The sequence below is a fragment of the Pristiophorus japonicus genome, chromosome 11 (genome assembly GCF_044704955.1).
Source record: "Pristiophorus japonicus isolate sPriJap1 chromosome 11, sPriJap1.hap1, whole genome shotgun sequence".
Taxonomy (NCBI): Eukaryota; Metazoa; Chordata; class Chondrichthyes; family Pristiophoridae; genus Pristiophorus; species Pristiophorus japonicus.
In genome coordinates, this window is record NC_091987.1 from 210,423,029 (window position 1) to 210,438,057 (window position 15,029).

General features: G+C 49.8%; 1 protein-coding gene across 3 annotated transcripts in view; it reads right to left on the bottom strand.

Annotated features, from left to right (window-relative positions):
• The window catches only part of LOC139276459 (RING finger protein 214-like), a 42,891-nt gene that overhangs the window by 7,706 nt on the left and 20,156 nt on the right, over positions 1-15,029 (bottom strand). For 2 of the 3 annotated variants that reach the window (XM_070894482.1, XM_070894481.1), the window contains 6 exons: positions 13,027-13,123; positions 11,469-11,557; positions 10,469-10,550; positions 5,076-5,180; positions 3,652-3,911; positions 967-1,081 (listed from right to left, as the gene is read on the bottom strand). In XM_070894482.1, the coding sequence (XP_070750583.1) occupies positions 967-1,081; positions 3,652-3,911; positions 5,076-5,180; positions 10,469-10,550; positions 11,469-11,557; positions 13,027-13,123 (748 nt within the window). The remainder of the gene's footprint in view (positions 1-966; positions 1,082-3,651; positions 3,912-5,075; positions 5,181-10,468; positions 10,551-11,468; positions 11,558-13,026; positions 13,124-15,029) is intronic. The other variant, XM_070894483.1, reaches the window with a different exon arrangement.

Sequence of the window (15,029 nt, forward strand, 5' to 3'; positions counted from 1 at the left end):
TGCGAGGCGACAGGTAATGGGACAAGTAATGAGTCAGTGTTCTCGCTCAGCATCGAAGCACTGACCACGGTCAATCAGCTCCAATGGACGGGCCACATCGTCCGCATGCCCGACACTAGACTCCCAAAAGCAAGCGCTCTACTCGGAACTTAGACACGGCAAGCAAGCCCCAAGTGGGCAGAGGAAACGTTTCAAGGACAGCCTCAAAGGCTCCTTGATAAAATGCAACATCCTCACCGACACCTGGGAGTCCCTGTCCAAAGACCGCCCTAAGTGGAGGAAGAGCATCCGGGAAGGCGCCGAACACCTCGATGTCTCTTTGCCGGGAGCACGCGGGAAACCAAGCGCAGACAGCGGAAGGAGCGTACGGCAAACCAAGCACCCCACCCACCCGGCCCTCCGACCACCGTCTGCCCCACCTGTGACAGAGACTGTAGGTCCCGCATTGGACTCATCAGCCACCTGAGAACTCATGTTAGTGTGGAAGCAAGTCAGCCTCGACTCCGAGGGACTGCACAAGAGAAGAATGAAACAAAATATGGGTCTGGAGGTGTAAATGAGAATGGCAGAATCAGCACTTGCTGTCTGGAAAAATGGGGGCGGAGGTTACGATCGGTAATTATTGAGCCCAATGTTGAGCTAATCAGACACTCCTTATTTCAGCATCACCATTCTGTGTCACAGAATGACAATGGCAGCTGCTACACACTACGACCACTTCAACAGAACTTCATAAACTCTGCAAGCAGCAGATCCCAATCCCAATCCCTACGGCATCGCTAATTCGGGAAGTTCCCGTTGTCCTTCAAATTAATCGTTCAGAGAGTGAAACAGAACGGTTTTAGTGGTCAGGTTCAACACACAGTGGAATAACGTATGGGCCAGAAAACGCCCCTGTCCCGATCAGACTGACCGAGCGGCTGTGCCTCTTCAGGTTTAACTGCCGGCTCCCGCGGTCGAGGTTACCTGCTCGGGCTCGCTCAGACGCTCAGCCACCTGCTGCATCAGTTCGTCCACGGAGAGGCCAGCAATAGTTCCACGCGATGTCTTAATCTGCTGGAGGATGTGGGTAAGCTGAAATCTGGAAGGAATGAAGAGAAGAATAACCGGGTACTTGGTATTCGTAGAGTCATGCAACATCGGAGGCCATTCGGCCCATCGTGCCTGTGCCGGCTCCAATTAGTCCCGCTGCTCCTTCCCCATCGCCCTGCAATTTGTTTATTTTCAGTATTTATCCAATTCCCTTGTTATTGTTGGTGACCCCTGTGCTCGCTGACCTACACTGGCTCCCGGTTAAGCAACACCTCAAGTTCAAAATTCTCATCCTTGTTTTTCAAATCCCTTCATGGCCTCGCTCCTCCCTAGCTCTGTAATCTCCCCCAGCTCCACAAATCCCCAGAGATGTCTGCGCTCCTCAAATTCTGCCCTCTTGAGCATCCCTGATTATAATTCCTCAACCATCGGTGGCCGTGCCTTCTGTTGCCAAGGCCCCAAGCTCTGGAACTCCCTCCCTAAACCTCTCTTTCCTCCTCCAAGACGCTCCTTAAAATCTTCCTCTTTCACCAAGCTTTTGGTCACCTGCGCTAATTTCTACTTATGCGGCTCGTGTCAAATTTTTTTATCTCATAATACTCCTGTGAAGTGCCTTGGGACGTTTCACTACATTGCAGGCGCTAGATGAATATAAGTTGTTGTTGTAAATGTTGCAAGTGTGCACTCCTGACCTGGAGCTCAGCGACTGGGAGCGCACACACACACACACACACACACACAGACACAGACACAGACACAGACACAGACACAGACACAGACACAGACAGACGTGGAGAAATCCCATGTGCAAGCCTCCACCATTTTATAGAATCCTAGAAATTTACAGCACGGAAGGAGGCCATTTCGGCCCATTGTGTCCGCGCCGACCGACAAAGAGTTATCCAGCCTAATTCCACTTTCCAGCTCTTGGTCCGTCAGCCTTGTTGGTTCCGATTTTTCCTGGCTCCATTTCCTTCTTTAAAGTGGAACGTACCTTTGTAGGACTGTTGGAAGAATCACAGAATCTTACAGCACAGGTGGCCATTCGGCCCATCGTGCCAGTGTCTCCTCTCGGAAAGAGCTGCCCAATTAGTCCCACTCCCCCCGCTTTTCCATATAACCCTGCCAATTTCACCTATGGACCAATACTGAAAAGAGAAATGGTCCATTGGGCATTAGCAATCGATCAGATCGGTTTTCTGAAATGGTTTCCAGTCTTACAGAGAGAGAGATGGCATAAGGTTGGGGAGTTGGATTGACATCTCTCTCCTAAAAGCCGACTCGTTGTGTTTTGTGTACTCGCGTCGGTTTCACTGGCTCAGCACATTGACAAGGCCATTGCAAGGGGCCCAGGAGAAAGAGATGTGTCTGCTGTCATTGGCAAGGACCATCAGCAGGTCGGGACCTTCAAAGGAACAGCGTGCAGACCACTTCAAGGTACAGTGCGTGCTGGAGAGCGACGGCTGTGAAGAGGGCGACTGAATTGGACGTCACCATAATCCAGGTCACTGATTGGAGCGTGGGCAGGTACAGCAGGAGTGGCGAGTGATCGTGGAGTGATGTGATCGGGGCCCAGGAGAGGCGAGGGCCCAGGGGCGTTATGTGCGCGCACTAGGTCCGTGCAGCAGAGCTCCAGTCATCTTGGTTAATCCTTGCCACTGGACCGAGCTCGGTCAAGCCTGTGTGGTGGCTAGTGTGTAACGGTCACCACACGTTAAAAAATCCACGTACAGGCATCTTACACCCTTCAGGATGTAGTTCGGGATCCGGAACATTAGGTCCTGCATTGAAACACTTGTGAACTCATCCCTTTTTGGCGTGGAAGCAAGTCATATTCGTTTCGAGGGACCGCCTATGATGATGTCACCATCATCATAGGTGGCCCCTCGAACGAGGATGACTTGCTTCCACAAGAGTTCACAGATGTTTCAATGAAGGACCCGATGTTCCAGTCCTGAACTCCAATTGAGAGGGTGGAAGATGCCTGTGCGTGGATTTTTTTAACGTGAGGTGACCGTTGCACATCAGCCGCCACACGGGCTTGACAGCGCTAGGTCTTGGTCCAATGGCAAGGGTTGAACCAGGACGACTGGAGACCAGCTCTGCTGCACGGACCTAGTGCGCGCACATATCGCACAGTGTGGGCTGGGCCCGTGCTGCCCCTGGGCCCTCGGCTCTTCTGGGCCCCGTACCCTCATCTGTCGCACCTCTGCCACGATCTCTCGCCGCTCCTCCGCCACAAACATTCACCGCATTCTCGCCACAAGCACTGGCCGCTCATCCGCCTCCCGACCTTCCCACTCCTCTGTACCTGGGCCCTGCCGATGTTCCTGCCCGCGCTCCAAAACGGTGAGCAGGGTTTTGATGACGTCACCCAGTCGCCCATCTCAAAATCGTCGCACACTTGGAGCAGCCCGCGCTGGAGGTTGAAGGGGTATGCCACTCCAGCTCTTTTACAGCCCGACCTGCGGAGCTGTTCTCTCGCAGGTTGGGGTGGGGCCACGATGATGATGACGACGCTAGTTTCGACAATTCAAGTGCATCTCCATTCAGTTCAATTTAATTAAAACGGCCGGTGAGCCAGCAGAAGTCCAGCCTTGGGGTTGGAGATGAACATACCTGCTGCAGTTCGGAAATTTTGCCTCCAGCTTTTCCAGGAGTTTTTCCAGTTTTCCAGCAGCCGACTTAGAAGGGGGCGGAGTGCTGCGACCTCCGACCTCCGGTTGCGCCCCCAGGCCTGGCGGAAAACCCGGAGCAGTCGGAAGGTTCCTCGGATAAAAGGCAACTGGGGGGAAAGGTGCCGAGGTGGACATACTGCTGGGGAAAAAAGGAGGGAACAGTGCACGGGCTTGCCACGTTCGCTGGAGCACAAGATCAGGCTGCAGGATAAAACAAAACAAAACGCAGAGAGTTAGGATACTGTTGGTGCTTGAGCCCTGAGGCAGAACAGAGTCACCAAATCGATGCAAACTGTGGATCTCCACGATTGTAGCCACGTCAGCCAACGGAGCTGGCCAAACACAGCGAGTGGGATAACATCAGGGCAGAGGCTGGCCAAACGCCTGCAGCATATTTACCAACGGTGGCCTTAAATAGGATAACGTCCATTAAAGAATTAGAGGGCCTGGGAATTTCACGTGAATGTGCTGAAGGTTCTGATTGGAGGGACAATAGGAAAGCAGCAGAATCTCCCGAGGAAATTCAGGGCGACGGGTTTTAGTGACGCAATTGCCCGAGGCAACCGGTGACATGCGTGCGGTGTGAGGGTGATCCAGCCACCGATAAATGGGCCGATACTCTCTGGAGTTTAAAAGAATGAGAGGTGATCTCGTTGAAATCTGTAAAATTCTTACAGGGCTCGACAGGGTAGATGCAGGGAGGATGTTTCTCCCCCCCGGGCTGGGAAGTCTAGAACCAGGGGTCACAGTCTCAGGATAAGGGGTCAGCCATTTAGGACTGAGATGAGGAGAAATTTCTTCACTCAGAGGGCGGTGAATCTTTGGAATTCTTTACCGCAGAGGGCTGTGGAGGCTCAGTCGCTGAGTATATTCACGACAGAGATCGACAGATTTTTGGATATTAAGGGAATCAAAGGATATGGAGACTGGGCGGGAAGGTGTCGTTGAGGCCAAGATCAGCCATGATCTTAGTGAATGGCGGAGCAGGCTCGAGGGGCCGAATGGCCTATTCCTGCTCCTGTTTCCTATGTTCTTAAGCCTTCTTGACGCAAGGCGATAGAAATGATGATCACCATCGTTCTCGGAGTTGCTCACATCAAGGGCAATTAGGGATGGGCAATAAATGCTGTCCCAGGATTGAATTTAAAAATAATTGATCCTGGCACTATTTTAATGGATTATTTAAGTTAGACATTAAATTAGTTAAATTACTGCTAAAGAAAGAGGAATTGGGCATAAATGTGTTAAGGAATCGTACATTGCCGACTATCTGTATGTTTATATTTGAAGGGGGTCTTCATGCTCTCTAGTTCTGTCAGTTTTCACGTTTTGCTGGATTAGGGTTATGAAGTACCGTCCCCTTACCTTTACCTCCGCGGGAGCAGGAGGCAGGATTGGCAATTCTATAGGCAGCAGGCTGCTGAGTTTTGTACCATTCTTCACCATCTGAATGTGACCCTTGTATTGGTTCTAAAAGCAGGATTCACAGAGCAAATCCAAAAAAATGAGATTAAGAAAAGGACTTGCATTTATATAGCGCCTTTCACAACCTCGGGTTGTGCCATAGCGCTTTACAGCAAATGAATTATTTTTGAAGTGCAGTCACTGTTGTAATGTGGGAAACGCGGCAGCCAGTTTGCGCACAGCAAGCTCCCACAAACAGCAATGTGGTAATGACGAGATAATCTGGTTTGTTATGTTGATTAAGGGATAAATATTGGCCGGGACACCGGGGATAACTCCCTTGCTCTTCTTCAAAATAGTGCCATGGGATCTTTTACATCCACCTGGGAGAGCAGACGGGACCTCGGCTTAACGTCTCATCCGAAAGACGGCACCTCCGACAATGCAGCACTCCCTCAGCAATGCACTGCAGTGACAGCCTAGAATTATGTGCTCGAGTTCCTGGAGTGAGACTTGAACCCACAACCTTTTGACTCAGGAGGCAAGTGTGCTGCCCACTGTCCATTGGCCCACACCTCCAGCTCGGGTTGCTACCTTTAGTTGGATGGAATCATGGTGATTTCAACACATGACCTCTCACCTCCAATTGCCCCAAACCAATCAAACAGCCACCGCCCCACCCCCACCCCGCCAATATTTTTGCAACTAATAAAAGGAAAGTGTTCAAAGATAATGAACCCATCACCCACTGTGAACATAAGAAATAGGAGCAGGAGTCGGCCATTTGGCCCCTTGAGCCTGCTCCGCCCTTCAATAAGATCATGGCTGATCTGATCATGGACCCAGCTCCATTTCCCAGCCCGCTCCCCATAACCCTTTACTCCCTTAATCGCTCAAAAATCTGTCCATCTTCACCTCAAATATATTCAATGACCCAGCCGCCACAGCTCTCTGGGGCAGAGAATTCCACAGCTTTACAACTCTCAGAAGAAATTCCTCCTCATCTCAGTTTTAAATGGGCGGCCCCTTATTCTAAGACTATGACCCCTAGTTTTAGTTTCCCCCATGAGTGGAAATATCCTCTCTGCATCCACCTTGTCGAGCCCCCTCATTATCTTATATGTTTCGATAAGATCACCTCTCATTCTTCTGAACTCCAATATGTACAGGCCGAACCTACCCTCCGAAGTCAATTCCCTCATCTCCGGAATCAACCTTGTGAACCTTCTCTGACCAGCCTCCAATGCCAGTATATCCTTCCTTTAATACAGAGACCAAAACAGTTATGTATGCAACCCTATGTAAGCAGCATTCTACCACCACTAGAGGGCGTATCTGTTGGAGTCCCAAGGGATCCCAGCATCCCTTGGGAGCACTGTATATAAGCAGGCCTCCCATGCTGTACCAGCACTCTGGAGTTAGAATAAAAAGACTAAGGTCACATTTACGTCAACAGTACTCATTACATTTCCTTATTCTGGACATAATAAAAACCATATGCAGTACTCCAGGTGTGGCCTCACCAATACCCTGTACAGTTGTAGCAGGACTTATCTGCTTTTATACTCTATCCCCCTTGCAATAAAGGCCAACATTCCATTTGACTTCCTGATTAATTTCTGTACCTGCATACTAACCTTTTGCGTTTCATGCACAAGGACCCCCAGGTCCCTCTGTACTGCAGCACTTCGCAATTTTTCCCCATTTAAATTATAATTTGCTTTTCTATTATTTCTGCCAAAGTGGATAACCTCACATTTTCCCACATTATACTCCATCACGCCCTGTGCTCGTGACCGACACTGGCTCCTAGTTCAGCAATGCCTCGATTGGAGTGGGACTTGAACGCACAACCTGCTGACTCAGAGGCGAGAGTGCGTTACCCACAGCGGACGTCAGTCAGTCAGTCATAGGCGGTCCCTCAAAACGAGGATGACTTGCTTCCACGCCAAAAAAGAATGAGTTCACAGGTGTTTCAGTGAAGGACCCAATATCCCATCTCCTGAACTACATGTTGAAGGGTGGGAGATGCCTGTGCGTGGATTTTTTTAACGTGGGGTGGCCGTTGCACACCAGCCACCACACGGGCTTGACAGAGCTAGGTCTTGGTCCAGTGGCAAGGGTTAACCAGGACGACTGGAGACCTGCTCTGCTGCACGGACCCAGTGCAGCAGCGGCGAGCGGCCTCGGGAACAGCATGGAGGCCCCGACCTGCTTGACATATGCCAACAGGGAAAACTGGGAATTATAGACCAGTTAGCCTGACATTGATGGTGGGGAAAACGCTGGAGTCAATTATTAAAGATGTAATAGCAGCGCATTTGGAAAGCAGTGACAGGATCGGTCCAAGTCAGCAGGGATTTATGAACGGGAAATCATGCTGGACAAATCTTCTGGAATTTTTTTTGAGGATGTAACTCAGAGAGTGGACAAGGGAGAACCAGTGGATGTGGTGTATTTGGACTTTCAAAAGGCTTTTGACAAGGTCTCACACGAGATTAGTGTGCAAAATTAAAGCACATGGTATAGGGGGGTAATGTATTGACGTGGCTAGAGAACTGGTTGGCAGACAGGAAGCAAAGAGTGGGAATTAAACGGGTCCTTTTCAGAATGGCAGGCAGTGACTAGTGGGGTACCGCAAGGTTTAGTGGTGGGACCCCAGCTATTTACAATATATATGATTTAGATGAAGGAATTGAATGTAATATCTCCAAGTTTGCAGATGACACTAAGCTGGGTGGCGGTGTGAGCTGTGAGGGGGACACTAAGAGGCTGCAGGATGACTTGGACAGGTTAGCTGAGTGGGCAAATGCATGGCAGATACAGTATAATGTGGATAAATGTGAGGTTATCCACTTTGGTGGCAAAATCAGGAAGGCAGATTATCTGAATGGTGACAGTTTAGGAAAAGGGGAGGTGCAACGAGACCTGGATGTCATGGTACATCAGTCATTGAAAGTTGGCATGCAGGTACAGCAGGCAGCAAAGAAACCAAACGGCATGTTGGCTTTCTTAGCAAGAGGATTTGAGTATAGGAGCAGGGAGGTCTTACTGCAGTTGTACAGGGCCTTGGTGAGACCACACCTTGAATATTGTGTACAGTTTTGGTCTCCTAATCTGAGGAAGGACATTCTTGCTGTTGAGGGAGTGCAGCGAAGGTTCACCAGACTGATTCCTGGGATGGCAGGACTGACATATGAAGAAAGATTGGATCGACTAGGCTTATATTCACTGGAATTTAGAAGAATGAGAGGGGATCTCATAGAAGCATATAAAATTCTGACGGGATTGGACAGGTTAGATGCAGGAAGAATGTTCCCGATGTTGGGGAAGTCCAGAACCAGGGGTCACAGTCTAAGGACAAGGGGTGAGCCATTTAGGGCCGAGATGAGGAGAAATTTCTTCACCCAGAGAGTGGTGAACCTGTGGAATTCTCTACCACAGAAAGTTGTTGAGGCCAATACACTAAATATATTCAAAAAGGAGTTAGATATGGCCCTTGCGGCTAAGGGGATCAAGGGGTATGGAGAGAAAGCAGGAAAGGGGTACTGAGGGAATGATCAGCCATGATCATATTGAATGGTGGTGCAGGCTCGAAGGGCCGAATGGCCTACTCCTGCACCTATTTTCTATGTTTTTATGTTAACAGCAGAGAACAGAACGCTTTGCAGATTATCCGTGCTTTGTCCCTCGCCTCCGGTGGGCAAAAGGGCAATAATCCAGACTGCGGGTTTCTCAGCAAGTGCCGACAGAAAGCCGCTGGTTTTGCCGAAAGAGGAAAGGCGGTTTTTGACGCATTTGATCTCTGTCGGCAGCTGCAACACTTGCTACTTTATAGGGAAGATGCCCCATCTAGTGGCCAGACGAAGCATCTGCAAAAAAGCTTGGCTTCGGGGCAAATTAACAGCCTGGAGCAAGGGGATAGAGAGAGTACCAGGAGTGCTGGAAATTCAGAAATGAAAACCCAACTGCTCGAGAGGCATGGTGGGTGCATCAGAGCTCAAAGAGAAAGGTAATCCCCCGGGTAGCAGGTGAAATTCACGGCTGAAGGATACCGAAAGTAGAGAACCACGGACATAAATCAATCAAGATAAAAGGAAAACGACAAGTCTGAAATTTTTAAAAAACCTTTGGCGTTGTAATAAAAGGCCGGAAACGCAAACCCCGTCTCTCCCTTTGAGCTGCTGAATGACCCGCTGTGGATTCACAGCAATCTCCTTTATTACAATGTGAGAAAAGCCCTCGACTTAACAGACGCACCAACGTTAGCGTCCTCGACCAGGCCGACATCCCCAGCATCGAAGCACTGACCACACTCGATCAGCTCCGCTGGGCAGGGCCACATTGTCCGTATGCCAGACACGAGACTCCCAAAGCAAGCGCTCTGCTCGGAACTTCTTCACGGCAAACGAGCCAAAGGTGGGCAGAGGAAACGTTACAGGGACACCCTCAAAGCCTCCCTGATCAAGTGCAACATCCCCACCGACACCTGGGAGTCCCTGGCCCAAAGACCACCCTGAGTGGAGGAAGTGCATCCAGGAGGGCGCTGAGCACCTCGAGTCTCGTCGCCGAGAGCATGCGGAAACCAGGCGTAGGCAGCGGAAGGAGCGTGTGGCAAGTCTGTTCCCCCCCCTACCCGTCTTACCCTCAACGGCTATCTGTCCCACCTGTGACAGGGACTGTGGCTCTCATATTGGACTGTTCAGCCACCATGAGGACTCATTTTGAGAGTGGAAGCAAGTCTTCCTCGATTCTGAGGGACTGCCGATGATGATGACGCTCCGGACAAGCCGCAACATTCAAGCCTGCCTCAATCTAGCAACTCGGCTCAGAACGAACGACATGCTATGCCCCACTGCCAGTGCAGGGTCAGTTGGCACAGAACTAGCTGTCCCAGCCCTTCACACAAGACTGCAACTTAGAGTGGTCAACAACCAGGGAGATTTAAAGTAATTGGTAGGAGGTTTGGAGGGAATTTGAGGGGAATTTCTTCACCCAGAGGGCGGTGGGGGTCTGGAACTCACGGCCTGAAAGGGTGGTAGAGGCAGAAACCCTCACTACATTTAAAAAATACTTGGATGTGCACCTGAAGTGCCGTAACCTGCAGGGCTACGGACCAAGAGCCGGAAAGTGGGATTAGGCTGGATAGCTCTTTGTTGGGCGGCGCGGACACGGTGGACCGAAAAGACCTCCTTCCGTGCTGTAAATTTCTATGATAACTTTCAACAACACAGCCACCGTCTTGAGAATGGTTCACAAAAGCTACACAGACGGAGGCCACTCGGCCTGTCGAGCCCGTGCCAGCTCTCTGCAAGAGCACCTCAGCCAGTCCCACTCCCCCTGTCCTTCCTTACCTTTATATTCTCCATTTGAACCTGGATGTCGTCCAGTCTTCTCCGCCATTCCCGTGCAAGGTTTGAACCTCCCGGCAGAGAACTAAACAAAAATATAGGAAGCGTTATTTCTGCGAGCTGCTCATCGAGGTGCGAGAGGGTTGCGCAAAACATTAAACCTTTCTTTATATTCTGCGGCCCGTGATGGGCGCGGACACACAGAGCTGCGTTACGCCGGAAGATACAGAAATAAAAGAAAGGCTTTTTTTGGCTCTCTTCCCAATGCCAAAAGGGTTTTTCAAATTCCTAACTGACTAAACTTGGCGCTATCTTAGAAATGAATTGAAGAACAAAGAGGAAATGCAGAGAGTCTTGCATTTATATAGCGCCTTTCACAACCTCAGCACGTCCCAAAGCACTTTGCGGCCAACTAAGTACTTTTGGAGTGTCGTCACTGTTGTAATGTGGGAAACGCAGCATCCAACCAGCGCACAGCAAGCTCCCACAAACAGCAATGTGATAATGACCAGATAATCTGCTTTTGTTATGTTGATTGAGGGATAAATATTGGCCAGGACACCGGGAAGAACTCCCCTACTCTTCTTCGAAATAGTGCCACGGGATCTTTTTATGTCCAGCTGAGAGAGCAGATGAGGCCTCGGTTTAACGTCCCATCCAAAAGACGGCACCTCCGACAGTGTAGCACTCCCTGGGGAGTGTCAGCCAAGATTTTGTGCTCAAGTCCCTGGAGTGGGACTTGAACCCACGACCGTCTGACTCAGAGGCAAGTGTGCTGCCCACTGAGCCACAGCTAACACAGTGAAATCCATTCATCTCAAGAGGTAGACCCCTTCTTGAACCTCTGCCGTTCACCTGTGCGATAAACACTTTTCGTTTTCCTGGAACTGTGGTCCAATGACTTATTCACGTTTGAGCCGTGTCCTTCAGTTCATTTCGAAAGAAAGCAGCAAGCCTAGCTGGGCGAAATTATAAACTCGTGTTGCAATAGAGAGAGACTGACCTTAATTTACAAATCTGTAGTTCTGTCTCACTGGCTGCCTGGTCCAGTATCCGAACTGCAAACTCCCTCCTGCACTCCAGGGTCTCGACCTGCAACACCAGAAGCATGAATGACTTGTTGAGGAAAAGTTAGAATGCAGATAGATTTTCCCCCCCCCCTCCATTCTCCGAATGTGGGCGTTGCTGGCAAGGCCGGCATTTATTGCCTATCCCTAGTTGCCCTCAAGAAAGAAAGGCTTGGATTTATATAGCCCCTTTCACGACCACTGGATGTTGTAATGTGGAAAACGCGGCGGCCAAATTGCGCACAGCAAGCTCCCACAAACAGCAATGTGATAATGACCAGATAATCTGTTTTTGTTATGTTGATTGAGGGATAAATATTGGCCAGGACATTGGGGAGAATTCTCCTGCTCTTCTTCGAAATAGTGGCCACGGGATCTTTTATGTCCACCTGAGAAAGCAGACAGGGCCTCGGTTTAACGTCCCATCCAAAAGACGGCTCCTCCGACAGTGCAGTGCGATGCTCCCTCAGCACTGCACTGGGAGTGCCAGCCTAGATTTATGCGCTCAAGTCCCTGGAGTGGGACTTGAACCCACAACCTTCTGACTCAGAGGCGAGAGTGCTACCCACTGAGCCACGGCTGACACTAAGAAGGTGGTGGTGAGCCGCCGCCTTGAACCGCTGCAGTCCATGAGGCAAAGGTGATCCCACGTGGAGTTAAGTTGGGAGTTGCAGGATTTTGACCCAGCGATGGTGAAGGAGCTTGGAGGGCAAGCTTTACTCAGGTTCATAAAGAAGAATGCAGGAGAGTGGGTAGGAGTTGTTTGGTTTAAGTGAATATCGACCACTTATTTTGTTTTATTACGCAAAGTCTAGTTGTACTGTTTGAACTAAATGAATCTGATCGTCATCATCATAGGCGGTCCCTCGAACGAGGATGACTTGCTTCCACACGAGTTCACAGATGTTTCAATGAAGGACCCGATGTTCCAGTCCTGAACTCCAGGGCTGGAAGATGCACATCAGCCACCACACGGGTTTGACAGAGCTAGGCCGTTATCCAGTTGCGAGGGTTAACCAGGACGACTGGCGACCTGCTCTGCTGCACGGACCTAGTGCACACACATATCGCAGTGTGGGCTGGGCCTGTGCTGCCCCTGGGCTCTGGGCTCTTCTGGGCCCCGTACCCTCATTCGCCGCTCCTCCGCCATGATCTCTCGCCGCTCCTCCGCCATGAGCCCCGGTGTAATCCACGAATCTGACCGTAACTGCACGTTAACTCCCTGTGACATAATGCGGCTTAACAATTCGCATCTGGCCTCATTTACCATCGGTCTGCCTTGGACGAGATTGGAAAAAACATATGAAAGATACAAATATCTAGTTCAGACCAGAAGGAGACTATTATTACGGCCCTGGGCTACGCCAGCATATAGCAAGATACTCGGCAGTAAATGCAAGACCACTCATTGCGAGTGACTAGCACCAAGGTACCCGAGAATATCCAAGGCAAGATCTTAAACTGGTAACATAGCCTGAAGCAAAAGACATTAACCTCAGCTTTCAAGGCCCGCTCCGTCTCTTCCAGAATGTTCTTGTTGAGCTCGTTATGCTGGTGCCTCAGTTTTGCCATATCCTCATTCAACTTCTCCCTGCAATAGCCAGTCAGGGTTAAACAGAAGTGCTGCAACATAAACTTCAATAACTGATGGCTTAGAATTACTTTCCCCTAAAGACAATGGTAAAAGAATCAAAAATGGGAGGGGTGCAATGTATGCACCTGCGAGTATGCTCACGGGTCTGAAGGGGCTGCTCCTCGATTTCTGGTCGCACTTCAGTCCCACACTCCTGATCTTTGAGCACCCGGTGCGGAGGGGAGCGGGCAGGTCCGAGGGTTTCCTCGTAGGACTGCTCCTGGGCACGGCCAAGGGGGCCAATCAGCCGGTCCAGGCAGCGGGCGGTCGAGGAAGTCGTCCAGCCCGACTGCCTGCCTCTCTCCCGCGGTTACATCCGAGCCAGGGTGTCCCTGGAGATGGAGCACGCGGTGTCCACTGGTACCCTATCGGCCTTCCGCGAGAGGTGGGCGCCAGAGGGACTGGAGTGCATCATCACCCCCGGCAACCAAATTTTAATTTGATCTAAGTTTCCATTAAAGGTTTATTTGGAAATTTGTGGGTTCTAGTACCAAAAAGGGGGTAGTTGATTTAAAGTTTCTACGTAATAGTGGTAGAGCTGTTGATTTGGGAGTGGCTGAGCCAGTCACATGATGTTCACAAGACACAATAAAACCCCAGCCAGTTGGGTTCGGGGGATCCATGATGGGGCAGGTGGTTGTGAGCCTGGTGGATGAACTGGTAATGCGTGGTGTGATTGTTAAACCTTTGCTAATAAACCAACTAGTTTAATAGCAATGTGTTGCTATGAATTCTTAAGCAAAGAGCCCATGAAGCAAATACATCACAGGGGAAAAGTGTGGGGAGAATTGGGACCCTTTTGAAGAGATGGCACAGTACAATTCCATGTTACCAACAACAGCTTCAGAGTGGTACAATTCAGATTCCATTCCCACTACGCTGCTTTCAGAGCAGCGCTGTCTGGGAGCAGATCAGCGCACAAGTGTCCTTCAAAACCAGAGGGATTGAAAATAATTAATTTTTGTGGGGGGGGAGATGAAGGGGGGGGGGGGGGTTCAACCTCCAATATTTTTATACCCCCAAACCCTTAATTCGGTGGGTATTATTTGCATTGTGCAAATGGTTAAAATGCAATGGTCAAAAGAAAAAAAAAAAACCACGTTTTAGAAACCTGAAATACAAACAGAACATACTGGAAACACAGCGGTAAAGCTTAGCAGTTTCTGAAGAGAAAACGGATGAATGTTTCAGTTTTATCCTTTGCCCCTACCCGAAATATCAATCCACCGTTTCTCTCCGCGGGTACCGATGGGCCTGCTCGCATATCCGGATGCAAATTGCGCCAGTTTTCAGTTGTGTTTTTTTCCCCCCTCCCTCACGTTTCCACTCAAACTCATTCGCGTTCGGCCAACGTAAAATCTGCCATGACCCAACGCAATCTGGCAGAGTTTTAGAACCTAATTTTTTTTTTTTTTAAAAACAAGTGCTTTAAAAACATATTCCTTGCTATATTTGAGAGCGGTAACTTGGTGCAGTTTTGATTAATGCAGCTGAAAAAGGCTTTATCACTAACAATAAGCATTTTAAATTACCGTGTCAATCCGCTGCCTGCGAGTGACACGGTTCGAAAGAACTGAAGGTGGCTTTCAGAAACTATACAGCATCATTTGCTGGTTACATTGGCGCAAAAAAAAAAATTACATTCAAAAGCTTTTAACCATAGAAATTTACAGCGCAGGAGGCGGCCATTTCGGCCCCTTGTGTCCGTGCCGGCCGACACAGAGCCGCACGGCCCTCGGTCAGCAGCCCTGAAGGTTACATATAAACCTATGAACAATGGCGGAAAGGTAGAGAGCACCCAGCCCAACCAGTCCGCCCCACACAACTGCGACACGCCTTGCACCGAAACATTCTACACACCACC